We start from the raw sequence: 23382 nt of genomic DNA, 5'->3' as shown, positions 1-23382 counted from the left end.
TGCTCCCTGCTATCCAGAACCTCTATATCTGGAGGTGTGAAAGTAAGGCCTGGAAATTGGTAAAGACTCCAGTCATCTGTGTCCGCACGGCAAGCAGTACCGGAGCAAGTCTGACACCAACAGGCTCCTTAACAGCTTCTATCCCCAAGCCAAAAATATTGGCTACATGGATTGTCTTCATTGACCCTTCTATTTTATAAAAATATGCACACACACACTCACTCTATGCACACTCTACACACACTCACACACACATAACATGCACACACATTCATACTGACTCTACACAAATGCACATACACTCACATACAATCATCATATACGCTGCTGCTTCTCTGTTTATCGTATATCAACTTACGCATACAGTACATACAGTATCTAATCGTACCACTCCAGTCGAATCCCTGCACATTGTTAATTTGGTATTGGCATTGACCCTGCAACTGACCCTCTATATAGCTGACTTACTTTCTCATGTTCTTATTTCTATTTCTCGATTTTGTTCTACATACGTTTTTTATTTGTTTTGTATAGTACTACTGAGATTGATTACTGCATTGCTGGGAAAGAGCAAGCAAGAAAGGCTATACTAGACCTTCTGTGGTAGAATTTGTATAAGAATAACCCTCTCTCTTTACAGACAGAAACACATTCATTGATCATATGCATACCATTGTTCAATTATAGTGTGTTTGATGGTTTAGAATGAAAGATGCTAGCCTAAACCACTACATTTCCCACAGCACCCTGCGCAGAGTAAATAGCGTCTGATTCTAACGGTAAAATCCTATTTGTTACCGGTATCAGGCACGGACCGTTCTCCCAATAAGGATTGTTACATCACTTCGCATAGACACGCCTTTTCAGGTGGTGACGCAATCCACGGAAAGTGGTAAGGAGGGGGAGGGGGTGTCCCGTCTGCACGCGCAGACAGCAGACAGCAGCTGCAGCAAGAAGACCTCTGGTAACGTTCACTGCATTGCTGAGAGTGACATATTACCATTTAAACTTTACCAATTCTAGAATAACATTGTATTAACGACAGCTAAAATGGTTGATCGCGAGCAACTGGTGCAGAAAGCCAGGCTGGCCGAACAGGCTGAAAGATATGATGATATGGCAGCAGCCATGAAATCGGTAAGTTCTGCTTTGGAATCATATTTCTGAGTATCATAAGGAATCATAAATAACCTCCACTTTCTAATACTTACACTTTCATTTTTTTCTGTTTTGTTTGATGTAGCTAGGCTTACATAAAGAATAACTGTGGTGTATCCTATGGCAATTATCGTTCCCTGATTATTGTAGTGTTCCATATTTGGTGTATTAAACATGCCATGAAAGATCATTATTATGTCAAAACCTTCAACTGGAATAAGACAGGGGAAAGCCAATATATCATGCCAGTGACGTTTTCTGGAACTTTACTGGCAAGGCCCATGTAGGCTTTCACCATACCTTTCGACATCTGTTTTATTTTTAAATCCAGCGATTATTTGCTCACCGTTCATTATCTTTATGAAAGGTAATGTTTATTGAAACATTGAGCTATGTATGGTCAGTTATTACCTCATAGTCTAGTAGAAATGGGTTGTCAATGTGGAATACTGCTGTCAGATGATGAAAACAGCGAACGAATGCGGACTGTGTGATCTTAGGGCGGTGCCTTTTGCTAGGTTGCTTTTTAATCAGCTAGACAGCATGGCAGTAATGATAGGAGGCAATAACCGACAAAGCACCTTGCTCTGTAGATGAAACCTGTTTGTTTAATTGTTGATCTAACTGAATTAAATTGAAAGGACAGATAAAATGATGAACATTTGGCTAGACACCAGAGGGAAAGCAATTTACTGGTAGCCGACTCTAGGTTTACTGTAGGCTACTGCAATGAGAGTGACAGCAGGGTTGGAGATAGGCATGTCCCATTCCCTGATTGTGATGATGTTCCCTAAACATGACAATCTCCCGCGAAGATGCATTATTAGTCACATCTATCACTGTGAGGAAATCAATTTACGCACACACACAATGTCATAAAATCTACCCACCTGTGTAGAATAGGCCTAACGCAAACGTTAGTGTCGTAGCCGATATCGATTTGGGCAATAAACAATATCCCCATAAAATATGATCCTGGGAACCTGAAACGTGGGTGGCAGCAGAAATCCTTCCAGAACGTTCTGTGGTTGTCATATTGCAGTGGATTCAATGTGCAGACTAGAACGTGTTAGAATGGTCAGGGTTCTGAATTCAATCTCAAAGACACATTATAGCATCCAATGCTTTATACTTGCATCCTCCTCGACCCCCTTGAAAGGAAGGCATAGCAGTTTCTTGCACTAGGCGTGTCGCAGTGTGCCAAGGTGCAGTACCCGTATTGCACCATTTCAGAATCAGACTCAGCCCATTTATCTGTAGCCCACAATTCAGAAATGCAGGAATTCTGTAATTGATGATATCGCCTACTCACTGTATATACAATAGCTGAGGAAGTATATGATATGGAGGCTTAATCCAATGATATGATCTGGCCAGGCCAGTATTGTGTTCCTGGGATCTATCCACTGAGGTTGTCTGTCTAGCCTATCTCTCATCCTCATTCTGACCCCCAAAAACATGAATGCCAATTACTGTAGCCTACCATCTACCCAATAGCATATTCAGTCTCTACAAACTCAGAATAGGCATCAGGGCAAACTGTATTACATCAATAGAATAGAAGAAGAGAGTATAGTAGGCAATCCACGTTAAGTAGAAGATCCTAAATAAATTGTCTATATCCACCTCTGAGATAATGCTCTGTCACAGACTACTAGTCCATATAGAAGGCATGGTATAATTACCTTGAACAGTGCACTATAATGTTGAGGGGTTACTTTAGTACACTGTAATAACACAGATACAGATTTAATTACAGAAGCTGGCAGTAGTATTAGTCATGAATGATACTTTTCAGGAAAGTAGGCTGCTTCAGGGCCAGGTGGTGATAATGTCAGAGGGGAGAAAGGCTTTGGCTCCTCCCTCTAAATGATGCTGAGTCAGAGATGGAGGAAGTCCACCCCCATCCTTATCCCCGGTCCCATCCCCAGCCCGGCCTGACTCCCCTGCAGATGCAGCCCCATCCCTATCTCCAGCCCCATGCAGCCCGAGCCAGCCCCCAACACCAGCTCCAGCCCTGGCTGTGCTGCAGCAGTGGGTATCAGGGTGTGTCTGACTGATTTTTGATTTAGCTGCCACTCCACTGGGCATCAGTGGCAAGGGAATCCCCGGCCATCAGTTACATTTTCTGGGGAAATGACGAGTGGTTGGCAGTAGTGGTATGCTGGCATTCTACTTCGTTGTCACTACCCACATGCAGAGGATCCCTCCTCTAAAGTCAGTCAGTTAGTCGGCCGTTAACGTGTCAAAAGAGCATGTGATGCATGTATACTTGGATGGCATTCAATAATTACATTTTCCTTCACCATGGTGACATTTTTACAATACTGGTATTGATATTTTAGAGCAATTATTCTGGTTGTGGTACTAGAGCGAGGACCCCAGGAAGAGTAGCAAATGGGGATCCTAATAAACTAGACTAGAGCAGGAGATATGTAGAGGTACCTGCCCTGCGTGAATTTGCCAAATTCAAGCACTGAGTGTTATATGCAACGTTATAAACAGGATTTTTTAACAGCTACTCAATTCAAAGCAGCAAAGCATATGTGGTTGGGCTGATGATGTAACATGTTTTTCATTCATCAGTCGGGTGAATGAACCCTCGCACTGTAACTCAGAATCTGAGTCAGAAATGGTTCACATGCTGGGCTTCTATCTGAGGTGAAGCAGTTCATTCATCCTTTGGGGGAGAGAGAATGGGGAGAAGTGCGGGGAGGAGGGTTGTATCCAGTGTCACCCTGTGATGTCAGGTTTGTCTGTCACGATCGTCGTTGTAAGCATACTCGGACCACGTGATATGGGTTCCACATCTTTTAATTCGTGAAACGCACAAAAAAACAATAAAGAGCAAATGACGCTATGGCGTGCTCACAGGTACACATCAACAAGATCCCACAAAACACAGTGTGGAAATGGCTGCCTAAATATGATCCCCAATCAGAGACAACGATAAACAGCTGCCTCTGATTGGGAACCATCAGGCCAACATAGAAATACACACACTAGATTACCCACCCTAGTCACACACCAACCTAACCAAAATAAAGAATAAAAAACTCTCTCAGGTTAGGGCGTGACACTGTCCTACTTTACCGTCTTAGAAAATAAAGACCATCATGCTGCTGAATAGGCAGCTTTTATTTAAATTGTTTTTATTTAACATTTACTTATCTAGGCAATTCAGTTAAGAACAAATTCTTATTTACAATGATGGCCTACCCTGGGCAAACCTGTCACACTGGTATAAATGATTAGGGAGACAGGCGCAGGAATGCGTAACAAGGTTTTTATTTTACCCAAATTACGGCGTGCCGTGTAAAGGCACGGGGACGAAGACCAAACCAACACGTAACAAAAACAGGGTTGAAACCCAAACAAAATAGCGAGGAGTACCTCGAATAAATAACACTAGCGCGCGATGATTATCACACGGGACGAGACCCGTAATGATCTGCGCAATCCACAAGGGCACGAAAGCCCAAAACACACAGCACAGGTTCACACACACACCAACGGACATGGGAACAATATTCGACAACACCATGGTGAACAAAGTGATACAGCCTGGAATCAAACCAGGGTCTGTAGTGACGCCTCTAGCACTGAGATGCAGTGTCTTAGACCACTGGGCCACTCGGGAGCTACCTGATCCCCCAATCCCCTTCCTGTCCCCTGAACCTTTGTCAGAGCTTTTGTGATCATCTCATTTCACTGGCACCTTATGTATTATTTCATATCGATCTAAAATGAAAGGTAACATTCTCCAGATTATAAATGACAGTTGGCTATTACTCAAATGTGTCGAATCGTAAATCCCGCCTTGATGCTGTATATATTGAATGCTGTACCCTCCTCACTCTCTGTATTGTAGCAGGGCAGGTTATCACCCTCACTACCAACATGGACCTGGCTTTAAAAAACATACTAACTTACTCATGTTTTTTCCTTGCCTTTTACGCATTGTATTTTTATAAGCCTGAGCAGCAGCAATGACAGAGACAGAGAAAAACTTATATGAAAAACTTCAGTCATGTATGGTTATATAACAACAAAGAGCTACTTGAAGCAACCCCCTTCCCTGAAACACACACACACACACACACACACACACACACACACTCCCTCACATCCCCCTTTCCCAGCAGCACTCTTCCTCTCTCCCTTTCTCTCTCCCTCTCTCTGCCTTAACCAGCCATCCACGCTCGCACCACTCTCACAGCTAGTGACGTCAGGTAGCGCTAGCACACGTCGTCTCTGTGCTCTGCAGCCTGATAGAGGGAGAGGGTAGGCAGGAGAGATGTCACTTTAAGTTAGAGAGAGAGGGAAAGCAAGGGAGGAAGTGCAAGGGAATGAGGAGAAAGTGATGACAGGAAGGATGAAAGAGAGATGGGGAGAGAAACAGAGGTGGGGGGTGTAAGCAATGAAGAGATCGGGAGCTAGGGACATGTAGACTGTAGACTCTGTGTTAGTCGGGTCATTCCTACAATCTGGTGCCTTTTCTGTCCCCAGGAAATATCACCTTGTATCACCTTCTATTTCGTGTCAAATGTGGCATCCAAAGGGCTTTAAAGATAAAGTTATGTCTCCTTTACCATAAAAACACAAAGAAATGGATCTCAAAGGGAATTTTATGCACTTTGTTTTTAGTGGATGTAGGCATTTTGCATTGTCCCCGGGTGCTATTAACCAACTTCTATGAGAGATTATTTTATAATCCTACTTAAAATGTTCATGAATATTGTGTTTGTTATTATTGTATTTTAAGGTCCCTGATTTCCCTTTCCACCCTGTTAGTATGTTGTAATTCCCCTTTAAGAAAACAGCCAATTCCCACAATGACAATGTTCAGGAAGTGTCATAATTCTTTGAGTGTGAAATCGGTGCAAAGCTAAATAAATATACACACTCTGCTTTAAATATTTTTTCCATATTTCATGAGTTATTCTGTTTGTGTCACTCATAAATGTCCACCCTGTTAGGCTAAATTAATATTAATAAAAAATATACACTACCGTTCAAAAGTTTGGGGTCATTTATAAATGTCCTTGTTTTTGAAAGAAAAGCACATTTTTTTGTCCATTAAAATAACATCAAATTGATCAGAAATACAGTGTAGACATTGTTAATGTTGTAAATGATTAATGTAACTGGAAACAGCATATTTTTTTATGGAATATCTACATAAGTGTACTGAGGCCCATTTTCAGCAAACATCACTCCTGTGTTCCAATGGCACGTTGTGTTAGCTAATCCAAGTTTAGTATTTTAAAAGGCTGATTGATCATTAGAAAACCCTTTAGCACTTATGTTAGTACAGCTGAAAATTGTTGTCCTCATTAAAGAAGCAATAAAACTGTCCTTCTTTAGACTAGTTGAGTATCTGGAGCATAAGCATTTGTGGGTTCGATTACGCCTATGTAGATATTCCATAAAAAATCAGCCATTTCCAGCTACAATAGTCATTTACAACATTAACAATGTCTACACTGTATTTCTGTTTTAATGGACAAAAAAATTGCTTTTCTTTCAAAAATAAGGACATTTCTAAGTGACCGCAAACTTTTGAATGGAAGTGTATATTTTTTTTAATATGTTTGATAGAGAACTCAATCTCAATCACCCACAGAGCTATGGACAATTTAGGCTATGAACAATTATTAGGATTCCACCTAACATGGTGGTAATGTTGTTAGAAAATATATTAAATAAATTACTAATATTTTATATTTTATGTGTATATACAGTTGAAGTCGGAGGTTTACATACACTTAGGTTGGAGTCATTAAAACTCATTTTTCAACCACTCCACAAATTTATTGTTAACAAACTATAGTTTTGGCAAGTCGGTTAGGACATCTACTTTGTGCATGACACAAGTAATTTTTCCAACAATTGTTTACAGACAGATTATTTCACTTATGATTCACTGTATCACAACTCCAGTGGGTCAGAAGTTTATATACACTAAATTGACTGTGCCTTTAAACAGCTTGGAAAATTCCAGAAAATGATGTCATGGCTTTAGAAGCTTCTGATAAGCTATTTGACATAATTTGAGTCAATTGGAGGTGTACCTGTGGATGTATTTCAAGGCCTACCTTCAAACTCAGTGCCTCTTTGCATGACATCATGGGAAAATCAAAAGAAATCAGCCAAGACCTCAGAAAAAATTGTAGACCTCCAAACAATTTGGTTCATCCTTGGGAGCAATTTCCAAATGCCTGAAGGTACCACGTTTATCTGTACAAACAATAGTACGCAAGTATAAACACCATTGAACCACGCAGCCGCATACCTCTCAGGAAGGAGACGCGTTCTGTCTCCTAGAAATGAACGTACTTTGGTGCGAAAAGTGCAAATCAATCCCAGAACAACAGCAAAGGACCTTGTGGAGATGCTGGAGGAAACCGGTACAAATGTATCTATATCCACAGTAAAACGAGTCCTATATTGACATAACCTGAAAGGCCGCTCAGCAAGGAAGAAGACACTGCTCCAAAACCTCCATAAAAAGCCAGACTACGGTTTGCAACTGCACAAGACAGTATTTTTTTGAGAAATGTCCTCTGGTCCGATGAAACAAAAATAGAACTGTTTGGCCATAATGACCATTGTTATGTTTGGAGGAAAAAGGGGGAGGCTAGCAAGCCGAAGAACACCATTCCAACCATGAAGCACGGGGGTGGCAGCATCATGTTGTGGGGGTGCTTTGCTGCAGGACGGACTGGTGCACTTCACAAAATAGGTGGCATCATGAGGAAAGAAAATTACGTGGATATATTGAAGCAACATCTCAAGACATCAGTCAGGAAGTTAAAGTTTGGTCGCAAATGGGTCTTCCAACTGGACAATGACACCAAGCATACTTCCACATTTGTGGCAAAATGGCTTAAGGACAACAAAGTCAAGGTATTGGAGTGACCATCACAAAGCCCTGACCTCAACCCTATAGAACTTTTGTTGGCAGAATTGAAGAAGCTTGTGCGCGCAAGGAGGCCTACAAACCTGACTCAGTTACACCAGCTCTGTCAGGAGGAATGGGCCAAAATTCACCCAACTTATTGTGGGAAGCTTGTGGAAGGCTACCCGAAACGTTAAACCCAAGTTACACAATTTAAAGGCAATGCTACCAAATACTAATTGAGTGTATGTAAACTTCTGACCCACTGGGAATGTGATGAAAGAAATAAAAGCTGAAATATATCATTCTCTCTACAATTATTCTGACATTTCACATTCTTAAAATAAAGTGGTGATCCTAACTGACCTAAGACAGGTAATTTTTAAATGTCAGTAATTGTGAAAAACTGAGTTTAAATGTATTTGGCTAAGGTGTATGTAAACTTCCGACTTCAACTGTAGATACGAATTTGTTGTATGTCCCTAACAGGGTGGAAATATCTCATTGTGTAAACAATCCACCTATAATTTTTAGGATTTAAGTGTCTGAGTTTGACAAATATGTTTTTTTGAAAGTCAAACATATTGGTCCAAAAGGCACCAGATTTGAGGAATGACCCAGCCCTGCATCCATGTGTGGCCTTCAAGTAGGTGGGATGGGTTGCAGAGGTGGAACAAATTGAGTGTGGTGCCACTCCGCACCCTTTCCAACTTTAACCAACCTCACTTCCCCCGCTACATGCCTTCCCTTCTATAGACATTAGACATTAGTGGGCCTGAGCCATGATTCACAGGAGACAGCCATCAGGGAGAAATAATTGATATTTTGGTTTCCTGTTGCTTTTGTTATCGTTTAACACACACACAGATGTTTGGGAGTTGACAGCAGCCAGTGTGGGGATGAGTCACGAGAGAGCCAGGGCGATTGATGAGCTTTGCTGGCAGACAGAGGACTCTATTGTGATCCCTGCACCACAGCTTCCGTCAGTCCTTTCTGTTTCACCCCCAGGCTGCTGAAATAAAGGCAGCCATGTTTTTACAAAGCCCATGGCCTGTTTAGTGTGTGTGTGTGTGTGTGTGTGTGTGTGTGTGTGTGTGTGTGTGTGTGTGTGTGTGTGTGTGTTTGAAAAGTAGTGTCAAGTGCTTGTTCTGTTGGTCATAGCATTTCTCTGTTTCCCCACCTTTTCAGTAATAGCACAACAACACCAGTCCAGAGGTCATCTATATGGCCATTGTTCAATTTATGATGCTTTATGATGCAACACATTGCATTATATGAAGGTAACTCAAGGTCAGTAGTATAATGTGTCCATTATTGTCTTGGAAGCATTGAAATTGTAGCGTGTGTCAGAGAGATGCTAGCTGTTCTACTGTTATATCAATTGAAATAACATTTTAAGAAGAAGATCTGTTGTTTTAGCAGTGGATACAGATAGGGCGAAAAGGTAATTCCTTGTGAGATACTATGAATTAGCCCATAGAGGGGATTGTCTTTGACATAGCTATTTGTGGACTGTGTGTGTGTGTATTAGCAGATCCTTCCCCTGATCCACTACCACACTATACCCCAATCCACTACCTCCACTGGACATTCTCCTTATCCTGTCCTTGGGCTGTAGAGATAGAACATCTGGTTGTCCCAAACAAAGCAGATCTCTCAGTCAGTTCCCATGGAAACTGAAGATAGCATGACAGATAGATATTTTTTGCCTTTCAGAGTTCGGCCCCTCCCTGTTACAGTAGGTAGACACTAGCCAGTCATCTGGCCAGAGCAGAAGAGCAGATTGGCTGGTTGTAACTAGCCACTTACCCTAGCCCTAGCCCTAACCATAACCTTAATAATCAGAGCAGCTTACCGATCATTGCACCTGTACACAGCCCATCTGTAAATAGCCCACCCAACTACCTCATCCCCATATTGTTATTTACTTTTGCTCTTTCGCACCCCAGGATCTCTACTTGCACATCATCATCTACACATTTATCACTTCAGTGTTAATTCTAAATTGTAATTATTTTGCAGTTATGGCCTATTTGTTGCCTTTACCTCCCTAATCTTACTACATTCGCACATACTGTATATAGATTTTTTTCTATTGTGTTATTGACTGTACGTTTGTTTATTCCATGTGTAACTCTGTGTTGTTTTTGTCGCACTGCTTTGCTTGGCCAGGTCGCAGTTGTAAATGAGAACTTGTTCTCAACTGGCCTACCTGGTTAAATAAAGGTGAAATAATTTTTTTTTTTTTAAATCGTGTGTTGTTTTGACTTTGAAGAATCACTGAAGGAAGTTGATCTATGAAGGATTGTAGTGCCATGGAAGAGTTAGGGGTGAAATCAGTGTTCTCCTATATGATAACATTTCTGTGTGTTGGAGGATACACCTGTGCGTGTGAGCGGTATCAGCAGTTGAACTTGGTGTTTTATATATTACATTTTTGCAGGAATAAAAAGTTCCTTGTATAGCCAGTCCAAGGCTCCAAAATAACAACTCCCACTTGGACAATTTAGTAAGCTTTATGTGTAGCAGAAGAAAACACTGACAGCAAAGTAATCTCTTTTTTTCTTCAATTCGAGGGCTGTAATCATCATAAGCGGCTTGGAATATTAGATTGAGCTATGACTCATAGATGACTTGCTCTGATTCTGGACGCTGTAATGTACAGAATTTGCCGGAGGAGAGAGTGGAACCCCTCTTGATTGGTTAGGGGAGGCAGAAAAAGGGACTGGGAAAGGGATATGTTCCAGACTATACAGTGCCTTGCGAAAGTATTCGGCCCCCTTGAACTTTGCGACCTTTTGCCACATTTCAGGCTTCAAACATAAAGATATAAAACTGTATTTTTTTGTGAAGAATCAACAACAAGTGGGACACAATCATGAAGTGGAACGACATTTTTTGGATATTTCAAACTTTTTTAACAAATCAAAAACTGAAAAATTGGGCGTGCAAAATTATTCAGCCCCTTTACTTTCAGTGCAGCAAACTCTCTCCAGAAGTTCAGTGAGGATCTCTGAATGATCCAATGTTGACCTAAATGACTAATGATGATAAATACAATCCACCTGTGTGTAATCAAGTCTGCGTATAAATGCACCTGCACTGTGATAGTCTCAGAGGTCCGTTAAAAGCGCAGAGAGCATCATGAAGAACAAGGAACACACCAGGCAGGTCCGAGATACTGTTGTGAAGAAGTTTAAAGCCGGATTTGGATACAAAAAGATTTCCCAAGCTTTAAACATCCCAAGGAGCACTGTGCAAGCGATAATATTGAAATGGAAGGAGTATCAGACCACTGCAAATCTACCAAGACCTGGCCGTCCCTCTAAACTTTCAGCTCATACAAGGAGAAGACTGATCAGAGATGCAGCCAAGAGGCCCATGATCACTCTGGATGAACTGCAGAGATCTACAGCTGAGGTGGGAGACTCTGTCCATAGGACAACAATCAGTCGTATATTGCACAAATCTGGCCTTTATGGAAGAGTGGCAAGAAGAAAGCCATTTCTTAAAGATATCCATAAAAAGTGTCGTTTAAAGTTTGCCACAAGCCACCTGGGAGACACACCAAACATGTGGAAGAAGGTGCTCTGGTCAGATGAAACCAAAATTGAACTTTTTGGCAACAATGCAAAACGTTATGTTTGGGGTAAAAGCAACACAGCTGAACACACCATCCCCACTGTCAAACATGGTGGTGGCAGCATCATGGTTTGGGCCTGCTTTTCTTCAGCAGGGACAGGGAAGATGGTTAAAATTGATGGGAAGAAGATGGATGGAGCCAAATACAGGACCATTCTGGAAGAAAACCTGATGGAGTCTGCAAAAGACCTGAGACTGGGACGGAGATTTGTCTTCCAACAAGACAATGATCCAAAACACAAAGCAAAATCTACAATGGAATGGTTCAAAAATAAACATATCCAGGTGTTAGAATGGCCAAGTCAAAGTCCAGACCTGAATCCAATCGAGAATCTGTGGAAAGAACTGAAAACTGCTGTTCACAAATGCTCTCCATTCAACCTCACTGAGCTCGAGCTGTTTTGCAAGGAGGAATGGGGAAAAAATGTCAGTCTCTCGATGTGCAAAACTGATAGAGACATACCCCAAGCGACTTACAGCTGTAATCGCAGCAAAAGGTGGCGCTACAAAGTATTAACTTAAGGGGGCTGAATAATTTTGCACGCCCAATTTTTCAGTTTTTGATTTGTTAAAAAAGTTTGAAATATCCAATAAATGTCGTTCCACTTCATGATTGTGTCCCACTTGTTGTTGATTCTTCACAAAAAAATACAGTTTTATATCTTTATGTTTGAAGCCTGAAATGTGGCAAAAGGTCGCAAAGTTCAAGGGGGCCGAATACTTTCGCAAGGCATTGTAGATAGATAAATATATGAGGAGAGAGAGTGAGAGAAATTGAAAGAGAGAGAGAGAGAGAGAACTGAGAAAGATTAGAGAATAAATTATAGTGAACAATCTCCTTCTACTCAATCAAATGACAGCTGACACGGAAAGATAAAAGGAGTGATTTCGGCCTAGATGTCACTGGAAAGGCAGGGCCGGGAGTGTAGTTACTATCTGCCCCTTGGATGTGCTATGCTCTCAAAGCTGGAGAAAGACTTAGAGAACCTTAGAGAACAAAAGTTGAAAAAAGTACCCTGTTCTCGTTATACTTTTGAGGATTCCGATTAGAAATATAGTAGAGCAAAGTGTCACACTTTATTTTAATTGTCCGGATTTTCCATCTGTAGATGCTCTACATATGGTCATACTATTAACAAACTATCTGTTGATAAGCAGCTGATGGTTAAGGTTAGGGTTAGGTTTAACCGTTGTTCTGACAGCACTGGAAAATGACACTATATACCTTCAAAGCAATGCTTTTAGCTTTGGCAGTAAACTATCGTTGAGCTCCCAAGCTGACATCATCAAACAGCTAGCCGTAGATTGTTTTTCTGGACCCTTCGGCCAACGGGCCAAGAGAGCAAAGCGGCTTAAAGCAAGCAAGCAATCAAGTGGGTTTAGCTCTGTGCTTTTCTGATTTTTGTGTATTTAAATATCACTCAAAATCTCTTCGGGAGGTTAAGAATAGAAAGATTTTTTTTTTCATAGACACCACATTCAGTAGGGCTATCATCAGACAAAGGGGGCTTGCTGCGAACTATACTGCCACAGCCACAGCCAGGGCCCCATGCTCTGCTTTGAATGGGATTGGAGAGGAATTTAGGCCCTGAAACAGAGGCTGCGTCCATATGCACTACTTTTGACCAGAGCCCTTTGGGCCCTGGTGAAAAGTAGTGCACTATAAAATGGAATAGGGTGTCATTTGGGACATGCACCCAGAGAGTAGCTGGCTTTATTTTCAGAGCAGAGGGTTAGGTATGTAAAGATGGCTGTGATGCGTGCGGCACCACATGGTCTCCTCTCGTGGGGGTATAAAGGATTAAATCCTCTAGCCAGACAGACACAGGCCTGTGGAAACAAAACAAAACAAGCTTTCAGAGCAGGAGAAAGCCAATGAGAAGCCAGGGACAGGGGGATGATGTCAGCCTGCTACAGGCAGGCGTGGTCCAACCCCAGCCTGCAGCCTCTGGATGCCATGATCACTGGTGTAGAAAATCATGGGAGCTAGCCCATCTCTGACCTCGATCGTTGTGAATCATGAATGACGATATGTGAATAGCTATTTAGGTTATATCAATATAATAGGATATTTCAGCTAGCAAGTGAACACATGGCATGGCATTACTATATCCTTTCCTATCCATAACGTTGGCAGAAGTCAGAGAACATGGCATCCATGACTGATTGCATATTGGCCTAACGAAAAAAAGTTTTCAAATCTGACAATAAAAGTAATTAACAAGATTAAAATGCTTTTTTAAGGTAAACTGCAACTCTGAAACATTGCTGTCCCTCTTTCTCCCTCCTTGTCTCATAGGTGACAGAGTTGAATGAGGCCTTGTCCAATGAGGAGAGGAACCTGCTCTCTGTGGCCTATAAGAATGTGGTAGGGGCGCGGCGCTCGTCCTGGCGCGTCATCTCCAGCATCGAGCAGAAGACCTCGGCGGACGGCAACGAGAAGAAGATGGAGATGGTGCGTGCGTACCGCGAGAAGATCGAGAAGGAGCTGGAGACCGTGTGTCGGGACGTGCTCAACCTCCTGGACAACTTCCTGATCAAGAACTGCAACGAGACGCAGCACGAGAGCAAGGTGTTTTACCTGAAGATGAAGGGCGACTACTACCGCTACCTGGCCGAGGTGGCCACGGGCGAGAAGAGGGTCGGCGTGGTGGAGTCCTCTGAGAAGTCCTACAGCGAGGCCCATGAGATCAGCAAGGAGCACATGCAGCCCACCCACCCTATCCGCCTGGGTCTGGCCCTCAACTACTCCGTGTTCTACTACGAGATCCAAAATGCACCTGAGCAGGCCTGCCACTTGGCCAAGACCGCCTTCGATGACGCCATCGCTGAGCTGGACACCCTGAACGAAGACTCCTACAAAGACTCTACCCTCATCATGCAGCTGCTACGAGACAACTTGACTCTCTGGACCAGCGACCAGCAGGATGACGAGGGTGGTGAGACCAACAACTAGAGAGTCCCTAAAGAGACCCCCGTGTCCTGTTTCAGCCAATACACACAACACCCCGCTCCCTCACAAATCACAACAAAATATGAAACCAGTTCTTAGAAATAAATGATTTGGCTGGTGGAACTTTGGCAGCCACTTTTGCCGTTGATGATACTACCGCAGCTGCAGTTCTTCATTTGTACACAAATTTAAAAAGTTAAGAAAAAATTGAAAGAGGAGTAGGAAGGGAGATGATTTTAGTTTTTAGTATAGTTAAAGAATAAATAGTTGAACCCCTTCCTTCTTGATTACCTCTGCGACATTTGCCAAACCACTTAAGAGGAAGAAGTTCTGTATCTCAAACAGTCAGTCAGGAAGTAGAGTCTGGCTATTTGGTTAGCAATGACACCCTCATACTGGCATAAAGACTGTTCTTATGGCACTAAATGAAATGGAGCTTCTTATTTAACTGATGTGGTGAGGGAGGAGGAGCATTCAAAATCGTAAGGGGAGATAGAAGCTTGTGCAAAAAAAACAAAAAAAAACTTGAATGTCATCGCCTCGCAAATAGAAAGAGTTGCAAATAGGTTCCAGAGAGGGAGAAATAGGTATCGTACCTCGAGCTAACCACTTCAGACTTACCAACATGGAATCTAAAAGGTGTGCATCACCCTGTAATGGTAATCGTTGTGCGAAAGCAGGTATCCTCTGTGATTATTGAACATACATAACCAATGTTTTGTTCCCATGATGTCAGGAATGTGTTTGTACTCAGTCACAGACTATATTACTGTAACTAAAAGTAGTAAATACACAGCCAGTGCAGCCCTCTAATGCGCTGATATGCTATACATACATAAACATTTTCAAGCACCTGGTTATTATTATTATTATTATTACTCTCCCCTTACCTAGGTTGCCAAGGGTGCCATATTAATAGAATATGAAACTATGCTAATAGAAAGAAAATCACTAAAACAACAAAAAACTATTATCTTGCAGAGGAGATCATTTGATATTGTAAGACAACAGAATATTTTGTCCTAAATTACGGTATATTCATGTTTACAACAATCTTTGATCCATGACACTGAGTTGACTGGAACCACATACTCAGTGGACAAAATACACATTACCTGGGCTATATGGACACGCCTGGTGCCCAAAACTGATGACGTATGTCACACAGCTGTGAGTGGAGACGAATGGATTCGGTACTGACAGTCAGTTCAGTCAGCCGTCCTGATGAGCCCTTCCCAGCTAGCTAGTTTATGCTGGCTAGCTGGCAACAGCAGCAGCATGGCACTAGTTATAACTTGTAAAAGAAAGTGCTTTATTATTTCCACGGATGAAATAACTTGTAGATTGGTCACCATCTGGATGTCACCGTGACATGCCAACTAGCTAACGTAACGACAAGCTGGTGTGAATGACCAGTGTACAACAGTGTTGTATCGAGGTACTTCCCAGTTCCCACTGTTGCTTCCCACTGGGCAGCAGTTGCTTCTCCAGGCAGCTGTAACACATTTTCGCTGGCGGTAGCTATTTGTTCCATCCCACTTCATTATATTTCGAGTAGGATAGCAGCCTACACGAGAAATAACTTGTAATATTGGTAGTATAGTAACCATCTGGATGTCACCGTGATACAGTCTTCTGCTCAATGGGGCACAGTGTGGCCTTCACCCCACTTGCTGAGCACTGCTGTCCTGCTGTAAGGAGAGGAAAGTAGCTAGATAGTTTAGCCAATATCAGGCCGGGTGACAACTAAAGCACAGTTATTGTAATAATTTGAACCAAAACAATTATTTCCAATAAAAAGAGAATGATTCTGAACACTCCCAAGTCCCAGCTTCGGCAGACAAGTTAAAGATTCTGTCTGAAGTTTCTAGCCACAAGCATAAACTAGCTAGCTGGGACAAGCTCATTAAGACGCCTTACTGAAATGACTGGACCGAATCCGTCTGTTCCGTGACAGTTTTGGGCAAAAGGAATGTGCATATAGTCTCTCCCAATCTAAAAGCATATTTGAGGTTTGTGGATTTTTCTTTTTGTGTTAACTTTTTTAATTGTCAAGAAATGCACTTGCCTATTAAACTGTTTCTTCAGTGTAAGACGATAACTGCTCCAATATTCTCGATAATATAATATTGTGCATGCTGGTGATGTATTTATATACAGTAGCTTGACTTTATTATTATTAACCTATACTGTGGATGTTACGTATTCATATGAACATGAAATGACTAGACTTCGTCTGATTTATTTTCTATTTATACTTTATATTTGATTGATGAACTTTTTTTTGAATCTGTGTTTCCTTTACTCCATTTGCTGAAAGTACGCTATGCCAAAACAATGATTGTTAACAATAAATTGATCTGTAATGGACATTGCTATAGTGACATGCAATTCTTGTATTTGTGCTTTTGCATAACAAAAGGCGGAGGATCCCAAACAATTATAATAAAAGCAGAGGGGAAAAAAACACCAGTGTTAGCTCAACCTTTGACCTTACCGTCTGGAGGTTTTGTCATAGTGACATATAGTGTAGATGTAGAATGATCACACTGTAAAATAGTTCATTTATTTGAGTCACCTTTCTGTGCTTTGAATGCCACATGATGCTGTGAGATAGTCAAGATTGAACCGTGTTTGATTTTCTACGTAGGAATACTCATGAAACATTATTGTCGTTTTTTTTTATACCATTTTTACTTTCATCTGTCTTCTGCTAACTTAAATGTGAATAATGTAGCGGTTGCACAAGAGAAAATAATAACAACAATAATAACAATGATAATAACAACTTCATTCAAATATTACAAAGCTCTTCTAACCACATTTCAGTGCTGCTGTTGTTGAATTCCTATTGTCATATACAGCAGTAGGTGTTTGGCCTTTTCAGATGACTTTCTGATGCTGTTTTGCTTTGTGTTCTTACAATGTTACTTCTTCTTGATGAATCCAAAGGGGCTCCTTAGATTCCCATTTTTGTCATGGCAATATAATGGATAGTGTTTTAGTACAACGAGGCAGATGTAGTACTGTTATAGCTGTTGTTCACTACAGGTAGGTAGGAAGGAAGGAAGATATACAGATGGATATATATAGTTATACATTGATTGTACACTAAACATGTGCATTTTATATAGTATATAATTAGATATTTATCATATATTGTGAACACCTCTGTTGCATCTGTTGTCAATGCAGTTGTACAGTTGTTCATGGATGGCTAGATACTGTAGGTAGGTAGGTAGGTAGGTAGGTAGGTAGGTAGGGTTCTTTGGCTGGGTAGGTAGGTAGGTAGGTAGGCACACGAAGGGTTCTTTGGCTGTACCCATAGGATAAACCTTTTTGGTTCCCGGTAGAACCCCTTTGGGTTCCATGTAGAACCCTCTGTGGAAAGGGTTGAACATATAACTCAAAAAGGGTTCTACCTGGAAGGTAAAGGGTTCTTCAAAGAGTTATCCTATGGGGACAGCCAAATAACCCTTTTAGGTTCTAGATAGCACCTTTTTTCTAAGTGTAGGTAGGTAGCTAGGTTTTAGATAGATAGATAGATAGATAGATAGATAGATAGATAGATAGATAGATAGATAGATAGATAGATAGATAGATAGATAGATAGATAGATATTGTAATTAGGTACATAGCTAGGTCGCTAGATATATATTTTTATAGTTTGGTGTTAACAAATTATAACATATACATTTTGGATAAGAAACAGCAAGCCACTGAGTTGCTCTACTGGAGAAAATCTGCAGTAACTTAACTAAGATTGTGTTGTAGTGTACTGTCATGTTGAAAAGCAGCATTTGGTCCAGGCTTCCTCCAGTGCCACCCAATGCTATCTCTCAGATTGTTCAGGGCCTCTTAACTAAATGCTGCATCTAATCTAGCATCTGGCACCAACAGTTCTCAACTGAAGTTTGAAAGCTGGTTACTCGCTTATCCAACCACACAATGCCGGTTTAATGTAACGTATGCCTATGTCACATCCTGAAAGCCAAACAGCTGGTTGTCCTCAGTGTGACATCATCAAACTGTGACCTGTTCAGCTGACCTGGAAACACAGTGATGGTTATGGTTGTCTGCCCTGCTAAGACAGTGAAGTGTAAATGTATTTATTTGTTTGTTTGCCTAGTTCTATTTTTTTGCCTATTCTCCATATACACCTATTTTGTCACGGTGACATTATGGATACACATAGATGAACAAATAAATCTTGATAGAAAGAACTATGACAGATGCTGCAAGTTTCCCATCACAATTGATGAATACGTTTATAATGCAATCGGCAAACAGTATTAGATGTGAATGTGACATGAATTTAAACATGAATTCACATTCATTTAGATATGAATGTGATTTTAAAATCTTATTCCAAAAGTATGACTCTTCTGTACCATAATATTATGATCGCCCCTGACCTGGCTGAAGGTTAAGATGCCTCATATGACTGAAACCCAATGTTTTCTCGTCCAACAAATGCAACACTGGTATGTATCAATAAAACTGTTGGTTCATAGAAAATACATCTGAATACAAATTCTTTCAATGCAAGGTTGATGGGCACATGCGCGCACACACACACACACACACACACACACACACACACACACACACACACACACACACACACACACACACACGAGCCAGGCTTCACCTCAGTATAGGTTATAGTATAGGCTGGACTTGATACTTAGGTGAAATGAGGTCTTACGTTAGCTCTGGATGACAGAAGGAGAAGAGCACCTCATGCTGAATCAGGGGAGAAATGTTACTGAACCAGGCCTAACCCCCATCCAACCCCACCCCTACCCCCTTTCCAAAGTCAAAAGCACAATCTATCTGGCTGAGTAAAATGGAGTCAATAGGCCATCTGTAAGCAGATTGTGTTCATTCCCCATAGTAGTTATTGATTTTGGTAACAGGCTCTGTTCCTCCACAGTCAATCGAAGACGGGGAAGGCGAAAAGCCCTTGATGAAACACTAGACGATTCTGGTAGAGCAGGGCTATTCCAGAACAGCTGATGGACAGAGAACAAGGGGCCAATCACATAGTCTACCAGTGAATTACAATGGCACCAAGCTTTCATATTTGCCAGATAAAACTTGTATCTATCAGTGCACATACCCAGTTGGTTTTGAAATTGCTTTACTTTACTGACTGAAAATGTATCAGATGCATATGACTGTAAATATATCCATCATATCTTCTCATATGATGACAATCAAATTCATTGACTACCATTGGGGGGAGAAAATACTACTGATGTAAAGGGTGAAGCATGAAATGACACAAATGCATCCTCACTTGGCTCTGCACTGTACTAAGCCATGTCTTGTCAAAGAAGTTCTTTCAGAAGATGAATTATCATGCCCTGTTCTCCTGTAAAAGCTTTAGCCAATGGTAGCCGGGCTAGAGCATCAGCACTCACCAATCCAGTTGCTGTTGCTAAGGCTAGAATACGCATCCCCCACTCTCAGCAGCAGTCCTCCTCATTATAGGGCTACTGTACCAGACACATGCACTTCTCTCATCCCCATTTTGCTGGAGATAAAAGCTAGTTGTGTTGAAGCGCATTTGGAATTTGGGAGGAAGTGTGCTTTTTATGTCTAGTTGTTGCAGGAGCTGAAATGGTTTTCTGTTGAAACAGAAAGATACAGTTGAAACAATAATCTATCATTCTGTGCTTGGAAATGCACAGAATGATATATATTTTTTTAAAGTATAATATTAAAAATATATATTTTACAAATCTGAAAGTACAAAGTCTGCAGATGATAATTACATAACAAAATGCTCATCCTCATGTCCCTCCTCCACAGCCACTTTCTCAATAGGATTTGATGTTCATTCATTACATAACTTCTGCTCGACACAAAGGCCTCCATCCATGTGCTACTCAGAGACAGCATAGCTGAGCTGGGATGTCTTTCTGTCTGTTAAAAGTCATATCCTGCACACAACACATAGCGCAATTGTCTGATGGATTTACCGTTGATTTAAATTACAACCCTCCAGAAGCCTGACTAAAGGGGTCTCTTAGACAAATTACATGATTGGTTGATGCCCACAACGAGCTGATTTGATGGGTTTATGCCCACAACCTGCTGAAGTGATTGGTTTGATGCCCAAAATAAACTTCAGAGATTGGTTGATGCAGCTGTCAATCAGTCTGAGTCCAGGCTGTTCCTTCCTTTGCTTCCATTCTCATTCGCTCCTTTTCCCATCATCCTACTCTTCACACTCTTCTGTGAAGAAGTGCCCTCATCACAGAGAGGAGGATTGCTTACTCATGTTTCTCTCTCCGCAGCGGATCAAACAGAGGAGGGGGCATAAACGTATATAGTAAGGGATGGAGTGAGTGGTAGAGATGAGGACACGCATGCTGATATGCATTATATTATACACAGCAAGAGGGAGAATGACTAATACAGATACAGTAGTGCATTATATTATATGTGTGTGTATGTGTGTGTGTGTGTGTGTGTGTCTTTCTCTCTCTCTCTCTCACACACACATGGCCTATATCTTACAAAGCCATCAGACCATTTTAAATGCATTGGCCTAACCATACTTTTACACGCTCAAAACATTTTAACAATGGGGCACATGGCACAATCAGTGTCATCGTGGGTTACCTTTGCCTGTTACTGTCTGAGACACAGGATTGATGGGATTGCATTTCCAACAGTGATTCAGCCCTCCAAGCAGAAAAAGACCTCATACATCATCACGTCACAAACTAATATGGTAAGAGGATTCTTGGTTTGTTCCCAGATAAGGAAGGTGTCTCCTGGCCTCATGTCTTGCAGGCTGCTCTACTGGCTTCTGTGACTCTGTGTTCTCAGACATCTCTGCTGGAGTGTATCCATCTGATCTTGGGAGCGAGTGTTCACTTTTGGTCACAGAGTACTGCTGATGGTGCAGTCTCTCACAAACATTCTGAAATCAGGATGGAGAGGGATCCGGGGGATGAAGCAGCCAATAAGAGGGCTGATTGCTAATAGCCCCCCCCCCCCCTCCCGGGTGGAGAGGATAGAGGGAGGATGGAGGGAGGATGGGGGAGGATGGAGAGGGATCCGGGGGATGAAGCAGCCAATAAGAGGGCTGATTGCTAATAGCCCCCCCCCCCCCCCTCCCGGGTGGAGAGGATAGAGGGAGGATGGAGGGAGGATGGGGGAGGATGGAGAGGGATCCGGGGGATGAAGCAGCCAATAAGAGGGCTGATTGCTAATAGCCCCCCCCACACACACACACACACACACACACACACACACACAGGGCTGAGAGATGGAGATCGAGCCCTGGATATCTCTGGCTTAGGGTTGGCTGGGTGGCTGCAGCTGGATAGGATAGATGAGATAGAGATTGCTAATTTAACAAGACATTAAAATGCAATGGGAATGGTAAGTCATATACGAGAAAAAAGCAGAAGCCTGAAGTTCAGTGTCTTGCCCTATCAGTGACTTTGAAATAGAACTTCCACAAAGCTCCCTCTGCAGTAGATACTGTAATGAGTCGTTCAACCAATTCAGTGCCTTTTCAGAAGTATAACTTGGTCCCCAAAAAACGTTTGATTTCACCTAATTTTAACATGATCATAAAGAGCACATCTTCAACTTCCTAAAAAACATGTTTTCCCATCTCAAGAGGTTAAAATGACTATAGTAAGTGCCTATTAAGTGCCTAATAAATTAACATGGTTGACCATAACATGGTTGACCCTCACCTCGGGGCTGCGGTGTTGCATGCTACGCCACTGCTTATAACTAACTATAAGTTAATTATAACCTCTAGCACAGTCAGTGTAGTCAGCTCAGCTATCTCCATTGAGACCGTGTCTGTGCCTCGATCTAGGTTGAGCAAACAAAACATGGCGGTGTTCGCTTTAGCAATCTCACTGGAATGAAGACCTCCTCCATTCCTGTCATTATTGAAAGAGATTGTGATATCTCACATCTCAAAATGGGGATACTTATAATGTTAGATCCCTCACTTCCAAGGCAGTCACATAGTCAATGAACTAATCACTGATCATAATCTTGATGTGATTGGCCTGACTGCATTTTCATCTTTTGAACTTCTAGTCATGAAATCTATGCAGCCTACTCAATCACTTTTTATTGCTACTGTTTACAGGCCTCCTAGGCCATATACAGCGTTCCTCACTGAGTTCCCTGAATTCCTATCGGACCTTGTAGTCATGGCAGACAATATTCACATTTTTGGTGACTTTAATATTCACATGGAAAAGTCCATAGACCCACTCCAAAAGGCTTTCGGAGCCATCATCTGCTCAATGGGTTTTGTCCAACGTGTCTCTGGACTTACTCATTGCAAAATCCCTGATGTCTAAATTGTTTAGTTTTTTTTCTAAATAGAGCCATTTGTGTGCACTTCCGTTAATACTGTATACCCTGGTATGGTACAGAAATGGTAGGATGGTAAGAACATCTGGATACCGCCTAACCCTGGTGTGTGGTCAAGATGCCAATGCCTGGCCAACAACAACTTTTCACTCGATAGGGAAAGAATAAAAATTCCTGGTGCTCATCAGATTTCTTCCTAGTGTGGTCAGAGAAGTTGCCGAAAGCCCAGAGAATAAAAAGCAGTCCTCTTACTCTATAAATAGCAATCGAGGAGAGCTAGTGAGCGTGTGCATTAGTACACTGCCTGGGTTTCAACTGGAAGAGAATGAAAGTTGGAAATAAACAACAACTAGCCTCTTTCTAC

The 23382-nt window shown here is 41.7% G+C and overlaps 1 protein-coding gene across 1 annotated transcript; it reads left to right on the top strand.

Moving 5' to 3' along the window:
• Positions 1 to 894: 894 nt before the first annotated feature.
• LOC139420866 (14-3-3 protein gamma-1) lies at positions 895 to 19172 on the top strand. The gene is made up of 2 exons (XM_071171231.1): positions 895 to 1137; positions 14001 to 19172. The coding sequence occupies exons 1-2, from the start codon at positions 1051 to 1053 to the stop codon at positions 14655 to 14657; spliced, it is 744 nt and encodes a 247-aa protein (XP_071027332.1). The 5' UTR covers positions 895 to 1050; the 3' UTR covers positions 14658 to 19172.
• The last annotated feature ends 4210 nt before the right edge of the window (positions 19173 to 23382 follow it).

The sequence above is a fragment of the Oncorhynchus clarkii genome, chromosome 12 (assembly GCF_045791955.1).
Source record: "Oncorhynchus clarkii lewisi isolate Uvic-CL-2024 chromosome 12, UVic_Ocla_1.0, whole genome shotgun sequence".
NCBI lineage: Eukaryota > Metazoa > Chordata > Actinopteri > Salmoniformes > Salmonidae > Oncorhynchus > Oncorhynchus clarkii.
This window is presented reverse-complemented; position numbering and strand designations above follow the sequence as displayed.